Genomic DNA, 19,188 nt, shown 5'->3' on the forward strand with positions numbered 1-19,188 from the left:
TGTTGTCTCATTTGCCCATTGAATAGTACTAGAGAGAGAGAGAGAGACAGACAGACAGAGTTTTCCCATTGTAGAGACCCCCAAGAAATCAAGATAGCAGTGATATTGATAAAGATCAACTCCATCTCACGTACACTTAGCAGTGACTTGAGTGACTTTTCTTTTCGTGGGACAAACTTTCGCTCAGTACGGGGCAAAGCGAAGAAAGATTCCAACTGAAATTATAATAAACACAGGAAAACAAAACACATGAAATGTTTAAGGGATTAAAGAAATTAAAGAAGGTAACAACAAAAAAAAAACAAAAAAAAAAACAAAAACAAAACAAAAACAAACTAAAAAAACAAAAAACAAAACAAAATGATAAAAAAAGGAAATTCAAAACAAATGAATATTACTGTGTACAAGATGCTAAAATAGATAATAAAAACCTGTGCATTTCAGTAAATAATTAGTTTACTAAGAAGATCTTGAAAGTTTATTTTAATACAATACGAACAAAGATGACTGCCGGAACGAACACACGATATTGTGTTTCTAAGGACTTTTTTTTTCTTCTTATTCTTCTTACAACATTATACTGTCATGCATTTTTTTTCTAAGAAAAGAATTTTTATTTTTTCTGAAAAGTATATGCATGAAAAGAGACGGTATTGCATAACGAAACGGATATGTAAAAATGTATTGACATTTTAACGTACTGGCAGTTATATATATATATATATATATATATATATATATATATATATATATATTAAGGTAATTAATCAGAATCGAAATTAGGAATCGGAAAAATCGAACTTTTTGGCATATCAGAAAAAATTCTGACGCCAAAAACGATTCTTTTGCTTATCTTTTTTTTTCTTGTTTTATTTATTTAATTTTTTTACCAATGATAAAATGATAAGTATTTAATGATTTTAAACGACCAGTAAAACTAAAATCTACGAATAAAAAGTGTATTTTTACGTTTGTAAAAAATATGAACACGGGCTTTTGAAATGAAAAAAGAAAAAAAAAACTTTATAGCCAAATATTTAGAGATTTAAAATAAAATCGGAATTGCTAATTGTATAAGAATTAGGAATTTAGAACAGAATCAGTCACTGGAAGGGAATCGGGAATAATATTGGAATTATCTCATCGTTAATATACTTATATATGAGTTTTGGTTGACTAAAAGTTCGACGCAAGATCTGAGTGAATACGTGCAGTATTCAATGATTTCTAACAGACTTAATTCATATCATGCTCTTCATATGTAACTTTAAGGTCTTGTTTTTTTTTTTGTTTTTGTTAGAACACTCAAAATTTAATTTTTTTTTTTTACTTTACTTATATATATATATATATATATATATATATATATATATATATATATATGTTTATGGGGAAAATATGCTTATTCAAGTATATATATATATATATATATATATATATATATATATATATATATATATATATATATATATTCTTCTTCTCTCTCTTCTTTCTCTTCCCAGATCTTTTTTATTTATATTTATCTCTTGGAAGTAGAGTGAAAAGCATATCTTATTTTTCTTTTATTAATATTATTGGAATCTTTTCTTTTTTTCCTTGTACACATTTTTGTGAATTATTCCATGGATTTCTGCCTTTAGATTATTATGGACCATTTTCTTCCAATTACGGGATTTCCTTGGATTTTACTTGTACAAATGGAAATTCTTTTAACTTTCTTGAAGTTTTACATTTGGATTTTACCGTCACTGGATTTTTTATCTTCCACCAGACTATCCATTCGTGTGTAATCACCTTTTTCTTTACCATATTCCCTCTGCTTAACTTATTTTGTTTTCAAGTAAGATCTTTGACTTACTTGTTGTTTCATCAAATACTTCTGCATGCAAAATCCGATCCCACATTTTGCTAATTCCTACCCTCTGATGAGAAGGAAAGTATTTCTTCGAAACTCAGCGGATTAAGGACTATCCATTTATCTAGGGTTTCCTTTTCAGATTAAATATGTTTTTAACTCATTTCAAAGTGTTTTTTAAAATATTTTTATTAACTGTTTGCTCATATTATAAGCTCTATTTCCTATTTGGTTTTATCGAGCTTTTATATCTGGCTGTGATAATTTTATAAATATTAATTCTTTAATATTTATGATATTCTTTAGTTTTACCATCTTGGATCATTTTGTTAAATTCAATTGTAATTTTCATTTTATATATATATATATATATATATATATATATATATATATATATATATATTATTCAAGTTTATAAATACTAATTAATACCGTATTTAACACTAATAAATATTTATTGATTTTTAAAGTACCAGTGGCTCTTGAATGTATAGATTACCCCCCAAAAAGTGTATTGCTATGCTTGCAGTAATATATGCACAGGTTGTGCGGCAATTCGATTGGTGTTAATCGTGACACCCTACACTGAAAATTCCCGGAAGGATGGAACACTGTAGGTATTTAATGATTATAGTGAATAATTATGTCAGCCAACTCGTTTCTTATCGTTGAGCACTTTCAGTTGAATTAAGTCAGTCAATTTAGCTGTTATGCGCAGATCATCATATAATGATTAGATCACTCTGACTGACGTAAAAAAAACATTTAGAAATAAAATGTTTAAATTTCAACGTTATTTCATCCAGTTAACGGTAGCCGAATGGATACGGTTCTTGTTAATGAAGCCTATGACTGGTAGTAATCGTGACACCCTGCACTGAAGATTCCCGAAAGGATGAAACACTAGTGTCTGTAGGTATTTAATAATTATTATAGTAAATAATTATATATATATATATATATATATATATATATATATATATATAATTATTTTTTTACTATAATAATTAAATACCTACAGACACTAGTGTTTCATCCTTTCGGGATTCTTCAGTGCAGGGTGTCACGATTACTACCAGTCGAACGATTCGAACCCCGCGACACGAGACATCTCTGGCTCGATAAGCGGAGGACGTATCCATTCGGCTACCATTAACCGTGTGAAATAGCGTTGAATTTTAAACATTTTAATTTAAATGTTCATTACGTCAGACAGACAGTGATCAAATCGCTATACGATGATCTACGCATAAGAGCTAAATTGACCGACTTTTAATTCAACTGAAAGTGCTCAACGATAAGAAACGAATTTCTTAAAGGGGCTGTCATAATTATTTTTTTACTATAATAATTAAATACCTACAGACACTAGTGTTTCATCCTTTCGGGATTCTTCAGTGCAGGGTGTCACGATTACATATTATATATATATATATATATATATATATATATATATATATATATATATATATATATATATATATATATATGAGTAATGTTACTATTTATCTTAATATGACGTAAATGATGTATACATTTGATTACAAAAGTACATACATTCCAATGAATTTTGTGTTCAAAGTTCGATCAAATTTTTTCGATAAATTAGTGCTGATTTGGGTGCCGAGGGAAAAAATTAATGTGAAGGTTTATTACAGAGATCTTCTTGGAAAACTATTTACTAAAATGAAAATATTTTATTAGCTATTTTAGATAAATCAAAATAAATAAAACAAAAGAAAATAAAGGGATATGGAAAATTCTGGAAACAATGTTAGGATGTATTTTTTTTTTTAGTACAGGAAACATTAATATTTTTTAAGTAAGTTATGTAGATTGTATGAAATATCGTTAATGTAAAAACAGCTAAGTTTTTGTTGTTGTCGTTGTTGTTGTTGAAAGAAAAAGGAATGATATTTATGTAGATAACTTATACAAAATCCATATTTCTTTATTTTGCAAAACTAAAAAAAAAAAAAAATACGTAACAGATTTTTTTGTTTTTTCAATTTTGAGATGAGGATTGATAATTCATATTATTTGGACTATTGTTCTTGACTGTTATTTTCATATTTCAGCCGATGTAACCTTCGACCTTCTGCAAGTATATCTTCCTGTTGCAATTGGGAATCTACACGGAATTTCGAACGGACTCTTATTTAATCAATGGTGATAACATGCTCTTGTCCCATCAGCCATGACTGAGTAATTTGCAACTATATTTTCAGTGTTGCTCGCACTGAGGATTGAATTTTCAACCTTCAGAGCAGTGTAACTTGCAACTAAATTTTACAAAGTACTTCATCCATTTACATTGTATTCATCTATATATATATAAGCGAAAATGTGTGTGTGTGTGCGTGTGTGTGTGTGCGTGCGTGCGTTTTCGTGTATGTCCGAGAAAGGCTTTTTCCAATGCCTTTTCGTGGTTGTCGCTTCTTCTTAAAACTTTTTATATCACATCTAAATCATAATATGTATGAGTTAACAACGGGGGTCGCCTGTCTATTTAATTTGCCCGACTTTCAAAAGATAAATATTCCACATATTCGGATCGCCACATGTTGCTTTCACTTTTCAGTATAAAAACAGCAAAACTGGATTCAAACGGATGTAAACGTCACCGTCAACTATCCCGCAGTAAAACGATTTGATCTCATTAAAAACTGGGGAATAGCGTGATGTTTGACATTCTCTTTTTAATCGCTCTTACATTGACTGTCTCTGTAGTGCAGGTGTTCAGGCTCAGCCTATGGGCCTCAAGGCTCCGGGTTTGAGCCGACCTGTCACCAAGCCCCCCCCTTATTTTTCCCCCATTTTTAATCGTTTTTTATAATTTTTTTATATTTAAACAGGGTTAAGTTTCCTTTTTGTTCTTCTTTACCCCCCCTAACACACACACCTACAAGCACCCAGGCAACACCGGGTACCCCCCCCTGCTAATCTAGTATATAAAAGGGAACATTTTTTGTATGCCCAGCAAAGGCTTATTTTCGCAGGGGTTCTCGGGGAGGGGGGGTACTATGTTTTAGAACTTGTTACATAATCCCTAGATTATAATATCTACGATTTGTGAACGGACGTCGTGTCTACATTTATTTTGATCGACTTTTATAAGATTCACGCTATTCCATCCTCTCGCGTGTTTGTTAGTGTTCTTTGTATAAAAGCAAAACTGAATCGAAAGCAAAGGCAGCTTCCCGGCTTTTTTCTGCCAGGGACGTCCAGAAAGCAATTAGCTTTGATCAATGCAGGGGAAACCCCTCATATCAGACAATCGCTATTCATTTGGACACTCTCTTCTTATGGGAAGCTGGTTTTCCCCAACTTTGTGGGGAAACAAATGAATGAAACTGCGGAAAGCTGACCTGGCCTTCAGCCAACGTTCATTTCTGTGCCTGCATGATTCTTAACTTATTTGTGCAAGTCAACTTTTTGATTGACGTCGATAAATTTGAACGATCTTTACTTCCTATGGCCTCACAGCGTATGGTAAGATGTCTGGTTTTTTTTCACTTTCTTTTCCACCTTCGCATCATCGTGTCATAGGCTCGAGCCTAACCTAACACTTTTTTTTTCTTTTACGCTTCCAAACACCTGGGCAATGCCGGGCACTCCCGCTAGTCTAATATATGAAAGGCAAAATGGGCACGTGCATTTGTGTATGTCCACGAAAAGCTTTTTGTGTCGGGGTTCTCGTGACCGTTAAATTCGAAGAGAAGTTTTCTAATACTTCTTAGATCATAATATCTCAGATTCACAATCTTTTTTTTTTTTTATCGAGTTTTAAAAATTCCCTTGTTTTGAGTATTTGTTTGTCCTTTTCATATAAATAAAGCAAAACTAATCGAATGAATGCTAACTCCCAACCTTTGACCAGGTAGTATCTGTTTTGCAATTGGTCCTTGGTCATACTGAGACAATTACTATTTATTTGGACATTGCCAGAATGCCTGTTTTTGGGGCGAGCTGGTCTTCCCTCACATTAAAAATGACTTTATGTCTAATTTGCTTTCGTGAGAAAGCAAATAAATACCAAGACAGAAAGCGGGAAGCTTAACTGGTCCCCAGCCCGGTTAAAAAGCAACGTTCATTTCTGTGCATATGTCATGATTTCTTTGATTCTTAAGTTAATTACCAACTCATTGAATTCACTATCCTCTTTGGCTTAATGGTTAGTGAGGAACTTGTTGCAAATATTCTTCGAACAGCGTGGAGGCTTGGATCCTGCAAACACAGAGATAAACCTTGAATCTCTGCTGCTTTCAAACAACTTTCAGCCACCTTCATTACAATCCAACATTCGTAATCGTAAAAGAGAATTGATTTTTTTTTTTTACATAGACATCACCACTTATCAAGACTAAGAGGCCACTCGAGGATAAGGGTTAAAAAGTGTACAGTAGACAATTGGACAATATAGTAATCGTTAGTAATGGAAATTCGGTAAATTTAACAAGTGGAATGGCTCATCAAGAACTTGTTTACATTAGACTTGAACACAACCATATTGTACTCAGCCGGAAAGCAGGAAAACGGAAGACAATTCCACAGGCGTGCAGTTCTAAGAAAGAAGCTTTGTTTATGGAATCTACATTTAGGTGTAGGCACATATAAAGAGTGGGGGGGAATTATTGATAGTGTTTTCAGCTAGACGAGTGTTTTTTGTGAAAGTTTGGCGAGGGGGGACCATAGATTGGAGCTCAGTCGAATACTTTCCATGAAAATAACGATACATCAGAGACAAACTCGCAACATCTCTTCTGTGAGATAGAGGTTGCAGGGAAGAGAAAAAGACATCTCCTACGAGGCTACGAAGTCTATTTTGAACTCTATCAAGGCAGAACAAGTCCTTTCTAGCAGCTCCTGCCCAGATGTGGCAACAGTATTTCATCCTTGGATGTTCTTGGCTCTTATATAGATAGAGAATTGCATCAGCAGTGAGATATCTACTAGATCAATAGAAGGATCCCACCATTTTTCCAGCGGCCTTGGCAACAGATTCGATGAACGTGTTCCATTTAAGATCAGTAATAAAGGTCAAGCCCAGAAGCTTGTCAAAACTTGAGGCTTCCTCAAGACAAGAGCCATTCATTTCAGTTGATGCCAAATGATGACCAGATGTACGTCTTCAAGATCAATATTATGAAAATAATAATGCGTGAATATTTATTAATACAAACAATTCCGGTCGATATGAAAGCTGTTTTCAACTATAACAACTTGTAACTTCCACCTATAACTTCCTCAATATGTACGTTAATCTTGAGTTACTGAAGTGTTTGCCGTAACACAATAGTAAAAGAAGAAAATCAAGTCGACGTTGGTTTCACAAACGAAGTCTATTAACATCACAGGTACAAAGGTAGGAATGCGGGTATAACTGACTAGCGCTCAGCTAGGCAGTGGAGTACTATCGCTCCTTCTCAACGGTGTAGACATTACTGTCACTCTATATATAGTGAGAACCGGTGTAATTTCCCTTATGCATAGAAAGACCGGTATAACATTAAAAAAAAAAAATAGGTACATCTTCAAGATTATGATTTTTTGTGTTTCGTTAGAGTTTAAATAAAATAGGTTGCACAGAGAGCCTTTAAAAGTCATAGTTATTTAATTTTAGTAATTTTTTATTAGACAGAAGAGTAAATAAAAACAGAGTTTGTTTCCAAGAACTTCCCAACCATGAGACACATTACCAAGGAACTGCTTCCATGCAGACTACAACATAGTCGTCTTCAAATCTAATGTCAACAGGCACTTGTTGAATCGTTCTCTTAGGTAATCTGTCATAGTCTTGCTTATTAATGACAATCTTACTAGCAAATATTCTTGAGTGGCTTTTGGCCTTGGTAAGCGGTGACTCATTACAAAAAAATTAAGAAAATTTTTTAAAGATTTAATCAATATATATATATATATATATATATATATATATATATATATATATGTATATTAAAGTGACCTTATCTGTATGTGCGGAATGATCTCTATCAAACTACTCTGTTAATTTTGGGTCTACAGACTTGAAACTTAATGTATAGGGACTTTGAACCTATGGAACAAATTTGATTTTGTTTTTAGCCAGTAAAAATAGTTGCTAAATGTCAAAATTGAAAAAAATTGGAATTTGTCAGGCGTTAATCAACTAAACATCTTCTACGTATGCGCAAATATACATTTATACGTTTAACAACGTTATTTTATAAAGTTTTATATGAGCATGTACTTAGCTCAGATGATAACAAATAATGCTGCAGAATTAAATGTTTTGATTACGAGTCTATCTGATGGTACCTAAGTCATATATATGTTTTAACTTTTGAAATCACTAGTACATATTGGGTATAATATAATAATAATAATAAAATTGGCTCTATAATAATAAATGCGAAATTAAAATATTACATTTAAGCATATTTCATGACCAGCAAACACTAGGCGGCTACTATTATATATATATGTGGTGAAATTAATGCAAAGCGTGAGTTACACAAGCGACTGAACCTCTGTCTATTCTACCGGGTGAGGGAATCAAGGAAGGAAAGAGAAAAGAAAAACTTTCGTCTATACTCAGCTTATTAATTTGCATATGAGGACAATGACTGCTGTGAAAAAGAATGAAGGGGAAAACACAGGACAGTCTTCTTTTTGGACAGCTGAGAGAGAATCAGGGAGAACGGTCGGTGAAGATTACAGTTGAAGTCAGAAGTTGGCAAGAAGGAATTTGGATGATTATTTATTATCTTGAAATCTTAGTTTTATTTAGGGCACAATATAATAATCAAAAGATAATTGATTCTATAATAATAAATGCAAAATCTGCATAAATTAAAATATCATATTTAGGAGTAGTTTATAATCGGGCACCATTGGACAGTTGCAATAAAGAAATGAGTAGTATACATTATGGACCCGGCATTGCCCAAATGTAAATTATATTGAAAACTGCTGTATAAATCTAGTTGTATTTGTTACTGGCATTTCATGTTTGGAGGTGTATGTTGAGAAAAAAAAAACAAAAAAAACGTCAATTTTTTAAACTTTGACCCCTTAACATCTACTGTTTTGGGCTCAAATCAAGTTATTAAGTTAGATCCATGTCCAAGGAACCTATATCTAAAATTTCAAGTGTTTAGAACCAAAATTGGCGGAGGAGTTTGGTAGAGTTTTCAAAGGTCAAATCGTTGAACTTTGACCCCTTAACAGCCAAATTTCTGGCCAAAAACCAATTACAAAGATTTTCCCAAATCTCAGTACTCTGTATATAAAATTTTGTGTCTGTAGACTGAAAATTGTCAGGGTTATTGTGTAGGGAGATGTACACAAACAGACAGACAGACACACACACACATACACACACATACACACTTTCACAAATATATAGATTTTCCTCTAACACAACAGATTAACGTTTTTCAAATTCCTCGACATTTTTTATATTCACAAGAGAATATCCAAATTTATTTATGCTACCATTTCAACCATCATAATTTTTTAATTCAATAAATAACACACACTAGTTAGTTAATAAAATGTGCTTTTTTTAAAACTAATATGCAAACATCAGGAAGTTTCATTGGCTATCCCACTGGCTTCATAGCCAAAAATTATGTATATATGTGTGTGTTTTTAACTGTCACAATGCTTCATAAAAGGTGGATTTGTTTTTGGGTAGGGAGGTGGATGTGTTTTTAACCGTTGGGTAGGGAGGTGGATTTGTTTTATGGTAGGGGTGGATGTGTTTTTAACCGTTGGGTAGGGACGTGGATTTGTTTTTGGGTAGGGAGGTGGATGTGTTTTTACCCGTTGGGTAGGGAGGTAGATTTGTTTTTGGGAAGGGAGGATGTGTTTTTAACCGTTGGGTAGGAAGGTGGATTTGTTTTTGGGTAGGGGGGATGTTTTTTAACCGTTGGGTAGTGAGGTGGATTTGTTTTTGGGTAGGGGGTGTTTTTAACCGTTGGGTAGGGAGGTGGATTTGTTTTTGGGTAGAGAGGTGGATGTGTTTTTACCCGTTGGGTAGGGAGGTAGATTTGTTTTTGGGAAGGGAGGATGTGTTTTTAACCGTTGGGTAGGAAGGTGGATTTGTTTTTGGGTAGGGGGGATGTTTTTTAACCGTTGAGTAGTGAGGTGGATTTGTTTTTGGGTAGGGGGGATGTGTTTTTAACCGTTGGGTAGGGAGGTGGATTTGTTTTTGGGTAGGGGGTGTTTTTAACCGTTGGGTAGGGAGGTGGATTTGTTTTTGGGTAGAGAGGTGGATGTGTTTTTAACCGTTGGATAGGGAGGTGGATTTGTTTTTGGGTAGGGGGGATGTGTTTTTAACCGTTGGGTAGGGAGGTGGATTTGTTTTTGGGTAGGGGGGATGTTTTTTAACCGTTGAGTAGTGAGGTGGATTTGTTTTTGGGTAGGGGTGGATTTGTTTTTAACCGTTGGATAGGCAGGTGCATTTGTTTTTGGGTAGGGGGGATGTTTTTTAACCGTTGGGCAGGAAGGTGGATTTTTTTTGGGGTAGGGGGGAATTTAACCGTTGGGTAGGAGGTGGATTTGTTTTTGGGTAGGGGGGGGGTGTTTTTAACCGTTGGGTGGAGAGGTGGATTTGTTTTTGGGTAGGGAGATGGATGTGTTTTTAACCGTTGGGTAGGGAGGTGGATTTGTTTTTGGGTAGGGGGGTGTGTTTTTAACCGTTGGGTAGGCAGGTGGATTTGTTTTTGGGTAGGGAGGTGGATGTGTTTTTAACCGTTGGGTAGGGAGGGGGATTTGTTTTTGGGTAGGGAGGTGGACGTGTTTTTAACCGTTGGGTAGGGAGGTGGATTTATTTTTGGGTAGGGAGGTGGACGTGTTTTTAACCGTTGGGTAGGGAGGTGGATTTGTTTTTGGGTAGGGAGGTGGATGTGTTTTTAACCGTTGGGTAGGGAGGGGGATTTGTTTTTGGGTAGGGGGGGGATATGTTTTTGACCTTTGAGTAGGGAGGTGGATTTGTTTTTGGGTAGGGGTGGATTTGTTTTTGGGTAGGGGGGGTGTTTTTAACCGTTGAGTAGGGAGGTGGATTTGTTTTTGGGTAGGGGGGATGTGTTTTTAACCGTTTGGTAGGGAGGTGGATTTGTTTTTGGGTAGGGGGGATGTTTTTAAACCGTTGGGTAGGGAGGTGGATTTGTTTTTGGGTAGGGGGGATGTTTTTAAACCGTTGGGTAGGGAGGTGGATTTGTTTTTGGGTAGGGGGGATGTGTTTTTAACCGTTGGGTAGGGAGGTGGATTTGTTTTTGGGTAAGGGTGGATGTGTTTTTAACCGTTGGGTAGGGAGGTGGATGTGTTTGTAACCGTTGGGTAGGGAGGTGGATGTGTTTTTAACCGTTGGGTAGGGAGGTGGATTTGTTTTTGGGTAGGGGGGATGTGTTTTTAACCGTTGGGTAGGGAGGTGGATTTGTTTTTGGGTAGGGGTGGATGTGTTTTTACCCGTTGGGTAGGGAGGGGATTTGTTTTTGGGTAGGGGGGGATGTGTTTTAACCGTTGGGTAGGGAGGTGGATTTGTTTTTGGGTAGGGGTGATGTGTTTTTAACCGTTGTGTAGGGAGGTGGATTTGTTTTTGGGTAGGGAGGTGGATTTGTTTTTACCCGTTGGGTAGGGAGGTGGATTTCTTTTGGGTAGGGGGAGATGTTTTTTAACCGTTGAGTAGTAAGGTGGATTTGTTTTTGGGTAGGGGTGGATGTGTTTTTAACCGTTGGATAGGGAGATGGATTTGTTTTGGGGTAGGGGAGATGTTTTTTAACCGTTGCGTACGGAGGTGGATTTGTTTTTGGGTAGGACGGGTGTTTTTAACCGTTGGGTAGGGAGGTGGATTTGTTTTTGGGTATGGGGGGGATGTGTTTTTAACGGTTGGGTAGGGAGGGAGATTTGTTTTTGGGTAGGGGGGATTTTTTTTAACCGTTGGGCAGGGAGGTGGATTTGTTTTTGGGTAGGGGGGTGTTTTTAACCGTTGGGTAGAGAGGTGGATTTGTTTTTGGGTAGGGAGGTGGATGTGTTTTTAACCGTTGGGTAGGGACGTGGATTTGTTTTTGGGTAAGGAGGTGGATGTTTTTTTAACCGTTGGGTAGGGAGGTGGATTTGTTTTTGGGTAGGGGAGGATGTGTTTTTAACCGTTGGGTAGGGAGGTGGATTTGTTTTTGGGAAAGGAGGTGGATGTGTTTTTAACCGTTGGGTAGGGAGGTGGATTTGTTTTTGGGTAGGGGAGGATGTGTTTTTAACCGTTGGGTAGGGAGGTGGATTTGTTTTTGGGTAAGGAGGTGGATGTGTTTTTAACCGTTGGGTAGGGAGGTGGATTTGTTTTTGGGTAGGGGGGGATGTGTTTTTAACCGTTGGGTAGAGAGGTGGATTCGTTTTTGGGTAGGGGGGGATGTGTTTTTAACCGTTGGGTAGGGAGGTGGATTTGTTTTTGGGTAGGGTGGATGTGTTTTTAACCGTTGGGTAGGGAGGTGGATTTGTTTTTGGGTAGGGGGGATGTTTTTTAACCGTTGGGTAGGGAGGTGGATTTGTTTTTGGGTAGGAGGGGATGTGTTTTTAACCGTTGGGTAGGGAGGTGGATTTGTTTTTGGGTAGGGAGGTGGATGTGTTTTTAACCGTTGAGTAGGGAGGTAGATTTGTTTTTGGGTAGGGGTTGGATGTGTTTTTAACCGTTGAGTAGGGAGGTGGATTTGTATTTGGGTCGGGAGGTGGATTTGTTTTTACCCGTTGGGTAGGGAGGAGGATTTCTTTTGGGTAGGGGGAGATGTTTTTTAACCGTTGATTAGTAAGGTGGATTTGTTTTTGGGTAGGGGTGGATGTGTTTTTAACCGTTGGATAGGGAGATGGATTTGTTTTTGGGTAGGGGAGATGTTTTTTAACCGTTGGGTACGGAGGTGGATTTGTTTTTGGGTAGGGGGGGTGTTTTTTAACCGTTGGGTAGGAGGTGGATTTGTTTTTGGGTATGGGGGGGATGTGTTTTTAACCGTTGGGTAGGGAGGGGGATTTGTTTTTGGGTAGGGGGGATGTTTTTTAACCGTTGGGCAGGAAGGTGGATTTGTTTTTGGGTAGGGGGGGGTTAACCGTTTGGTAGAGAGGTGGATTTGTTTTTGGGTAGGGAGGTGGATGTGTTTTTAACCGTTGGGTAGGGACGTGGATTTGTTTTTGGGTATGGGGTGGATGTGTTTTTAACCGTTGGGTAGGGAGGTGGATTTGTTTTTGGGTAGGGGAGGATGTGTTTTCAACCGTTGGGTCGGGAGGTGGATTTGTTTTTCGGTAAGGAGGTGGATGTGTTTTTAACCGTTGGGTAGGGAGGTGGATTTGTTTTTGGGTAGGGGAGGATGTGTTTTTAACCGTTGGGTAGGGAGGTGGATTTGTTTTTGGGTAGGGGGGATGTGTTTTTAACCGTTGGGTAGGGAGGTGGATTTGTTTTTGGGTAAGGAGGTGGATGTGTTTTTAACCGTTGGGTAGGGAGGTGGATTTGTTTTTGGGTAGGGGGGGATGTTTTTTTAACCGTTGGGTAGGGAGGTGGATTCCTTTTTGGGTAGGGGGGATGTGTTTTTAACCGTTGGGTAGGGAGGTGGATTTGTTTTTGGGTAGGGTGGATGTTTTTTTAACCGTTGGGTAGGGAGGTGGATTTGTTTTTGGGTAGGGGGGGATGTGTTTTTAACCGTTGGGTAGGGAGGTGGATTTGTCTTTGGGTAGGGTGGATGTTTTTTTAACCGTTGGGTAGGGAGGTGGATTTGTTTTTGGGTAGGGGGGGATGTGTTTTTAACCGTTGGGTAGGGAGGTAGATTTGTTTTTGGGTAGGGAGGTGGATGTGTTTTTAACCGTTGGGTAGGGAGGTAGATTTGTTTTTGGGTAGGGGTTGGATGTGTTTTTAACCGTTGAGTAGGGAGGTGGATTTGTATTTGGGTCGGGAGGTGGATGTGTTTTTAACCGCTGGGTAGGGAGGTGGATGTGTTTTGGGATAGGGAGGTGGATTTGTTTTTAACCGTTACAATGCTTCATAAACGATCGATTGTCTACTATATATATTATTCCAGATTAGAAATATTTAAAAGAAAAATAACATTGAATTTCAATTAGGTTGTTGGAAGTGCTCAATTTAAGACCAAGATATTATTTTATTCAATTTAGGCAAAGAAAATTACCATAAGTCACTACAATAAATCTACTGTTTCAGTCTTAAAAGACATCGTCAAGTGAAGATATACCTATGTTCTTACTCAAAAATTATAAAAAAATGTATATGTCAATTTACTGTTGTTGCTTATTTTTTTTTTTAACAATACTTAAATTCGACATTAACGTCTCCTTCCTAGGAAGTCAGAGAAGTAGTTCTTCTTTAGAAAGATCGCCCATATTTTTTGGACATAAACAATATATGTTATTATTATTTTCATTACTTTACTTATAAAACTGTTATCTATGTCCACGCATTTCGCTCTACTTTGGCTCATGAGAACAGTCAAGCCACACTGATGGGCTGAAGTATAGCAAGCAAAACACACTTACAAAGATAACTGTTTTATAAGTTAAATAAATAATATATATTTATTTGTTTATGTCCAAAAAATAAATATATTTTTCGCTTGTTCGGTAAAGTTCGTTAACGTTTGCCAGTCTCGGAGGTTTCCGTTGAAACTCCAAATTGATAACATAAGTACTGAAAATTTCTTAGATACCTATTCCTAAAATGTACCAAATAATTGTCCAATGATGAATCAATGTTTAACAACGTGGTAGCCTTCAAATCCAATGTAAACAAATTCTTGTTAAGCCGTCCTCATAAATAATCAATTTTTACCTGATTTATACCGTTGGTGATTACTACACCACCACCTTACATTCATTAACCCTTATCCTCGAGTGGCCTTCAGGCCCTGATAAGTGGTAACACAAAGAAAAGTGAAAAATACAGATTTAACAGCATACTTTTTTGCAAACCAAAAAATCATTACCAATACTCACAGTGTTGTTTTACGGTTCACCATAGAAACTCGTTCACCCTTATCCTTGAGTGGCCCTTGGGCCTTCGTATGCGGTGATGAATTATTAATAAAAATAAATAATAAGCTATCTAAAAGTATCAATAGAAAGCACACGCAAGTAATAAATAAACGCAATAAAAAAAATGCCAAGCAGTAGAAAGAACTTGTCCTGCCTTGATAGAGTTCAAAATAGACTTCGTAGCCTCGTAGGAGATGTCTTTTTCTCTTCCTTGCAACCTCTATCTCACAGAAGAGATGTTGCGAGCTTGTCTCTGATGTATCGTTATTTTCATGGAAAGTGTTCGACTGAGCTTCAATCTATGGTCCCCCCTCGCCAAACTTTCACAAAAAACACTCGTCTAGCTGAAAACACTATCAATAATTCCCCCCCACTCTTTATCTGTGCCTACACCTAAATGTAGATTCCATGAACAAAGCTTCTTTCTTAGAACTGCACGCCTGTGGAATTGTCTTCCGTTTTCCTGCTTTCCGGCTGAGTACAATATGGTTATCTTCAAGTCTAACGTAAATAAGTTCTTGATGAGCCGTTCCATATAAGTTAACAAATTTACTGAATTTTCATTACTAATGATTACTATATTGTCCAATTTCTACTGTACACTCTTTAACCCTTATCCTTGAGTGGCCTCTTGGCCTTGATAATGCGGTGATGCCTGTGTAAAAAAAAAAGTAACAGTAATAATTGTACTAAAGCTATTAGCCATATTTTTTGTGAGTAGGCATTTTTAAATAAATTTTAAAAAAAGCTGAAATATATGTAGTGTGTCAATGTATAGTTTAAAAAAAATGATTTTAAATTATTGATACCAATGATATTTTGGGGGGTCTTTGAGTGTGATTGACATTTATAGAAAGGAAATAGGTTTTAATTAAACTGTCTAGACTCAGTGGGTCTAGCCTACTTATAAAATGAGCATCATTTTCTTAGTTTGTCTGTCAGTCCATCTTTTTGAATTTTTTCAAGGGAAATTATTGTATGAAAACTTTTGGCATCAGACGAGACTCATGTTATGAAAAACAGATATTATACTTTGATCTTAAACTAAAAAAAAACAAAAAAAAAACGAACATAATTGCTATTTAATTGCTTTCTTATGAGAGTAATATGTGACACAGGGTCGTTTTTAATGTAGGAAAAACCCACCTCCTCAAAAAAGGGCACTCTGGAAGTAGGCAAAAATACATATTGCTTTAGTATAGAAGAGTTTCCTCTACATTAACTAATTCACTTAAGTGTACTATCAGAACAGATACTACACTTGGAAATATTTATTTGCACAACATATAAAAAATTACAATTCAAACAAATAAGGCACAAGGTCAATCAAAAGTGTGAAGATAATGGCTGTTATTAGTCATCCTTGATCACAAATACTTAAAATTGCCTAATCTACTCTTAACTAGAAATATATCAGTCACCACAATACCATATTCATTCAGGTAGGCTGTATTACTTAATATAAACTCAAATTTGAAAATATTTTATTGAACCTAAATATTTACAGAAACTAAAAACAAATCACATTTCATTGACAAAGGAGTAGAGAATAAACAAAAAACAACAAAAATTGGTTAGTAAAACCCTCCCAACCCTTTCTAGATAATAGACTGCTCACTGTTTCCGGTTTGCCAGAAACGAGCAAGTCAATCTCTAAATGGGAGTGGGATCTAAGTGTAATGGATGAAATAATTTGACTTTTTATTCATACCAATAATATTGTGGGGTCTGTGTTCGCTCTTCACATTTATAAAAAAGAACTACATTTTACTTTTATTTAATCTATTTATACCAATAATATTATGAGATTTGTTTGGGTTCAAATGATATAAATGAGATATCTGCCTGGTTGTCTGTGTCAGTGTGTCCATTTAAATGTAAAAAATTACACAGGACACATCCACACAGTTAATATATGGTGGATGCTCCGATGAACTACAAGCCCTTGTACTCCCTCAACGTAATTTCCCCCGACAAACCCACAAGCAGTAAAGTTCCACCCCAACACAAAGAGCCCTAGATGTAAGAAAGCCTTCTACTCCAATAGTTTCTTCTCCATAACTGTAAGGCTTTGGAATTCCCTTCCGGGTTCCTGCTTTCCCAACTGTACTGTCATGCAGAAGTTCAAGTGTAATGTGAACAGACATTTTACTACTCAACTCCCTACATAGTATCCCTGCAACTTATGTCCCTGATAATAGCCTCCTACATCAAAGTGGTACTGTGCCTTGTTTGGGGTGAAAATGTAAACAAAAAAATAATTATTATTCAATATTGCCTCAGACAAAATATACGCATCTTTATCAGTAATTGGATTGAACATGTAAGCAATTGGAACTTAATTTTGTTTATTTAAATAATAAATAATAAAAGTTTTCCTATTTTACTGGCTAGTCATAATCAAATATCGATCTGTAAGATGTATGCCAATTATGAGTCTAACTTGGAGAATCTAACTTAATTTTATAGTTTTGATAAGACAGTAATATGTATATAAAAAAATTTAATTGTTCTCCAAGCAGTTAATTGGAATAAAAAAGTAAATTATAATGTAGTAATTTGGACCAAAATTGCAAAGGAATTAAAATTCCACAAAAAAAAATTGATACACACTAATTACTAGAAAGATATTTAACATTTGTCACAGTTCCACAATAATATTCTCGGTGGACTATTGTCTCTACCAACATTATTTCTCTTCAGACTATTGTGAGAGAGGGGATGAAATGAGGGAGACAATAAACTCGGTACTATCCGGAGGGGCAATAATTTTAAAACTTAAAGGTCCGGTGATTTTCTCATAGTTTTATTATTATTATTTCTTTTTTTTTTTTTTTTTTTTTTTTTTTTTGTAAATGTCAAACTAGAGAGATGACTGATGAGGGGAGTGGGAAAGAGGTAGAGGCAGAGATAGAAAGTTAGAAAAGATGCAACAGAGAAAACGAGAAAGGGAGTTGAGTTAGGGTAGAGAAGCATGGAATATATAGAGAGAAAGATAAAGAGATATAGAGAGAAAGATAAAGAGATATAGAGAGAAAGATAAAGAGATATAGAGAGAAAGATAAAGAGATATAGAGAGAAAGATAAAGAGATATAGAGAGAAAGATAAAGAGATATAGAGAGAAAGATAAAGAGATATAGAGAGAAAGATAAAGAGATATAGAGAGAAAGATAAAGCGATATAGAGAGAAAGATAAAGAGATATAGAGAGAAAGATAAAGAGATATAGAGAGAAAGATAAAGAGATATAGAGAGAAAGATAAAGAGATATAGAGAGAAAGATAAAGCGATATAGAGAGAAAGATAAAGAGATATAGAGAGAAAGATAAAGAGATATAGAGAAGTAAGAAAGAGAATTTAAAACGAGAGATGTTATACAAACATTTTCAAGCCTTCTGTTTTGCTGTTTATGCCTCTAAGCGATGCCAGGTAACCAGGCTAGTTAGTAGATATGATAGGGAATAGACACTAGGATTATGAGATGGGGAGACACCCCAGAGTGATGGGGGAAAGATGCCGGAGAGATGAAAACCAAGAAATTAGATAAATAAGTAATTATGAGTCTATCCTTTTACAGCAGTGACCAAATAAAATAGCCAAGTCCTTAAGAAAACATAGACCAGTAAGTAAAAACAAACATTGTCAAAGGTTATATTCGTGATCTTTGTGTTAGGTGAAGAGCAACAAAGCAGAGAAAGATAATAAGAGAAACAGAAAGAAGAAAGGATGAAAGGAACAAACTGATGAAGACAAAAAAGAAAAAAGGGAAAAAGATGAAAGAAAAATATGAAGATAAGAAGGATAAGTAAGACACAATGTCAGTGAACCAGAGAAATATATAAAAAGAAGAAAAGAGGTTGCAAAAAAGAAAGCAGATTAACCATTTGTTCTTAGGAAACTTCCCTCCTTGTATGAATCAGCACAGGTTTAAATGTAATGTGAACAGACATCTCACTGATCAACTCCCTACAGTCTCCTATAGCAATATGCCTTGATTGAGGTTAAAAAAAAAAAAAAAAGAAAATGAAAGCTTTTATGTTTTTAAATTTTTTTTTTAGATGAGAATCGATAATTATCACTATTGCGAGTGACTATTAATCTCATCTTGTATGCTGTTCTCACAAAGTAACATTTTATAACATTCTTGGCCTTCGGGTTTTTTGGTCAGATTCATTGAGTAGGACTAACTCCACGGTGTGAATGCGGTATTATGGCTAAAGGTGCCGATTAAGAGTAATCTCAAGATTTGTAGACAATAGATAAACCCTCGATCCCCCACCTCTTATCAGGGCTTCTTTCCTAAGCTTGTTGTTATTGTAAATTAC

At 35.6% G+C, this 19,188-nt stretch overlaps 1 protein-coding gene across 3 annotated transcripts in view; it reads right to left on the minus strand.

Moving 5' to 3' along the window:
* The window catches only part of LOC145268348 (calcium uptake protein 3, mitochondrial-like), a 1,295,034-nt gene that overhangs the window by 234,398 nt on the left and 1,041,448 nt on the right, over positions 1-19,188 (minus strand). For 2 of the 3 annotated variants that reach the window (XM_080123865.1, XM_080123863.1), the window contains exon 6: positions 135-215. The exons of the other annotated variant lie outside the window; for it this stretch is intronic. In XM_080123865.1, the coding sequence (XP_079979991.1) occupies positions 135-215 (81 nt within the window). The remainder of the gene's footprint in view (positions 1-134; positions 216-19,188) is intronic. 3 annotated transcript variants of the gene reach the window in all.

This window comes from Euprymna scolopes, chromosome 43, assembly GCF_053919585.1.
Source record: "Euprymna scolopes isolate OS-2025 chromosome 43, ASM5391958v1, whole genome shotgun sequence".
Taxonomy (NCBI): domain Eukaryota; kingdom Metazoa; phylum Mollusca; class Cephalopoda; order Sepiida; family Sepiolidae; genus Euprymna; species Euprymna scolopes.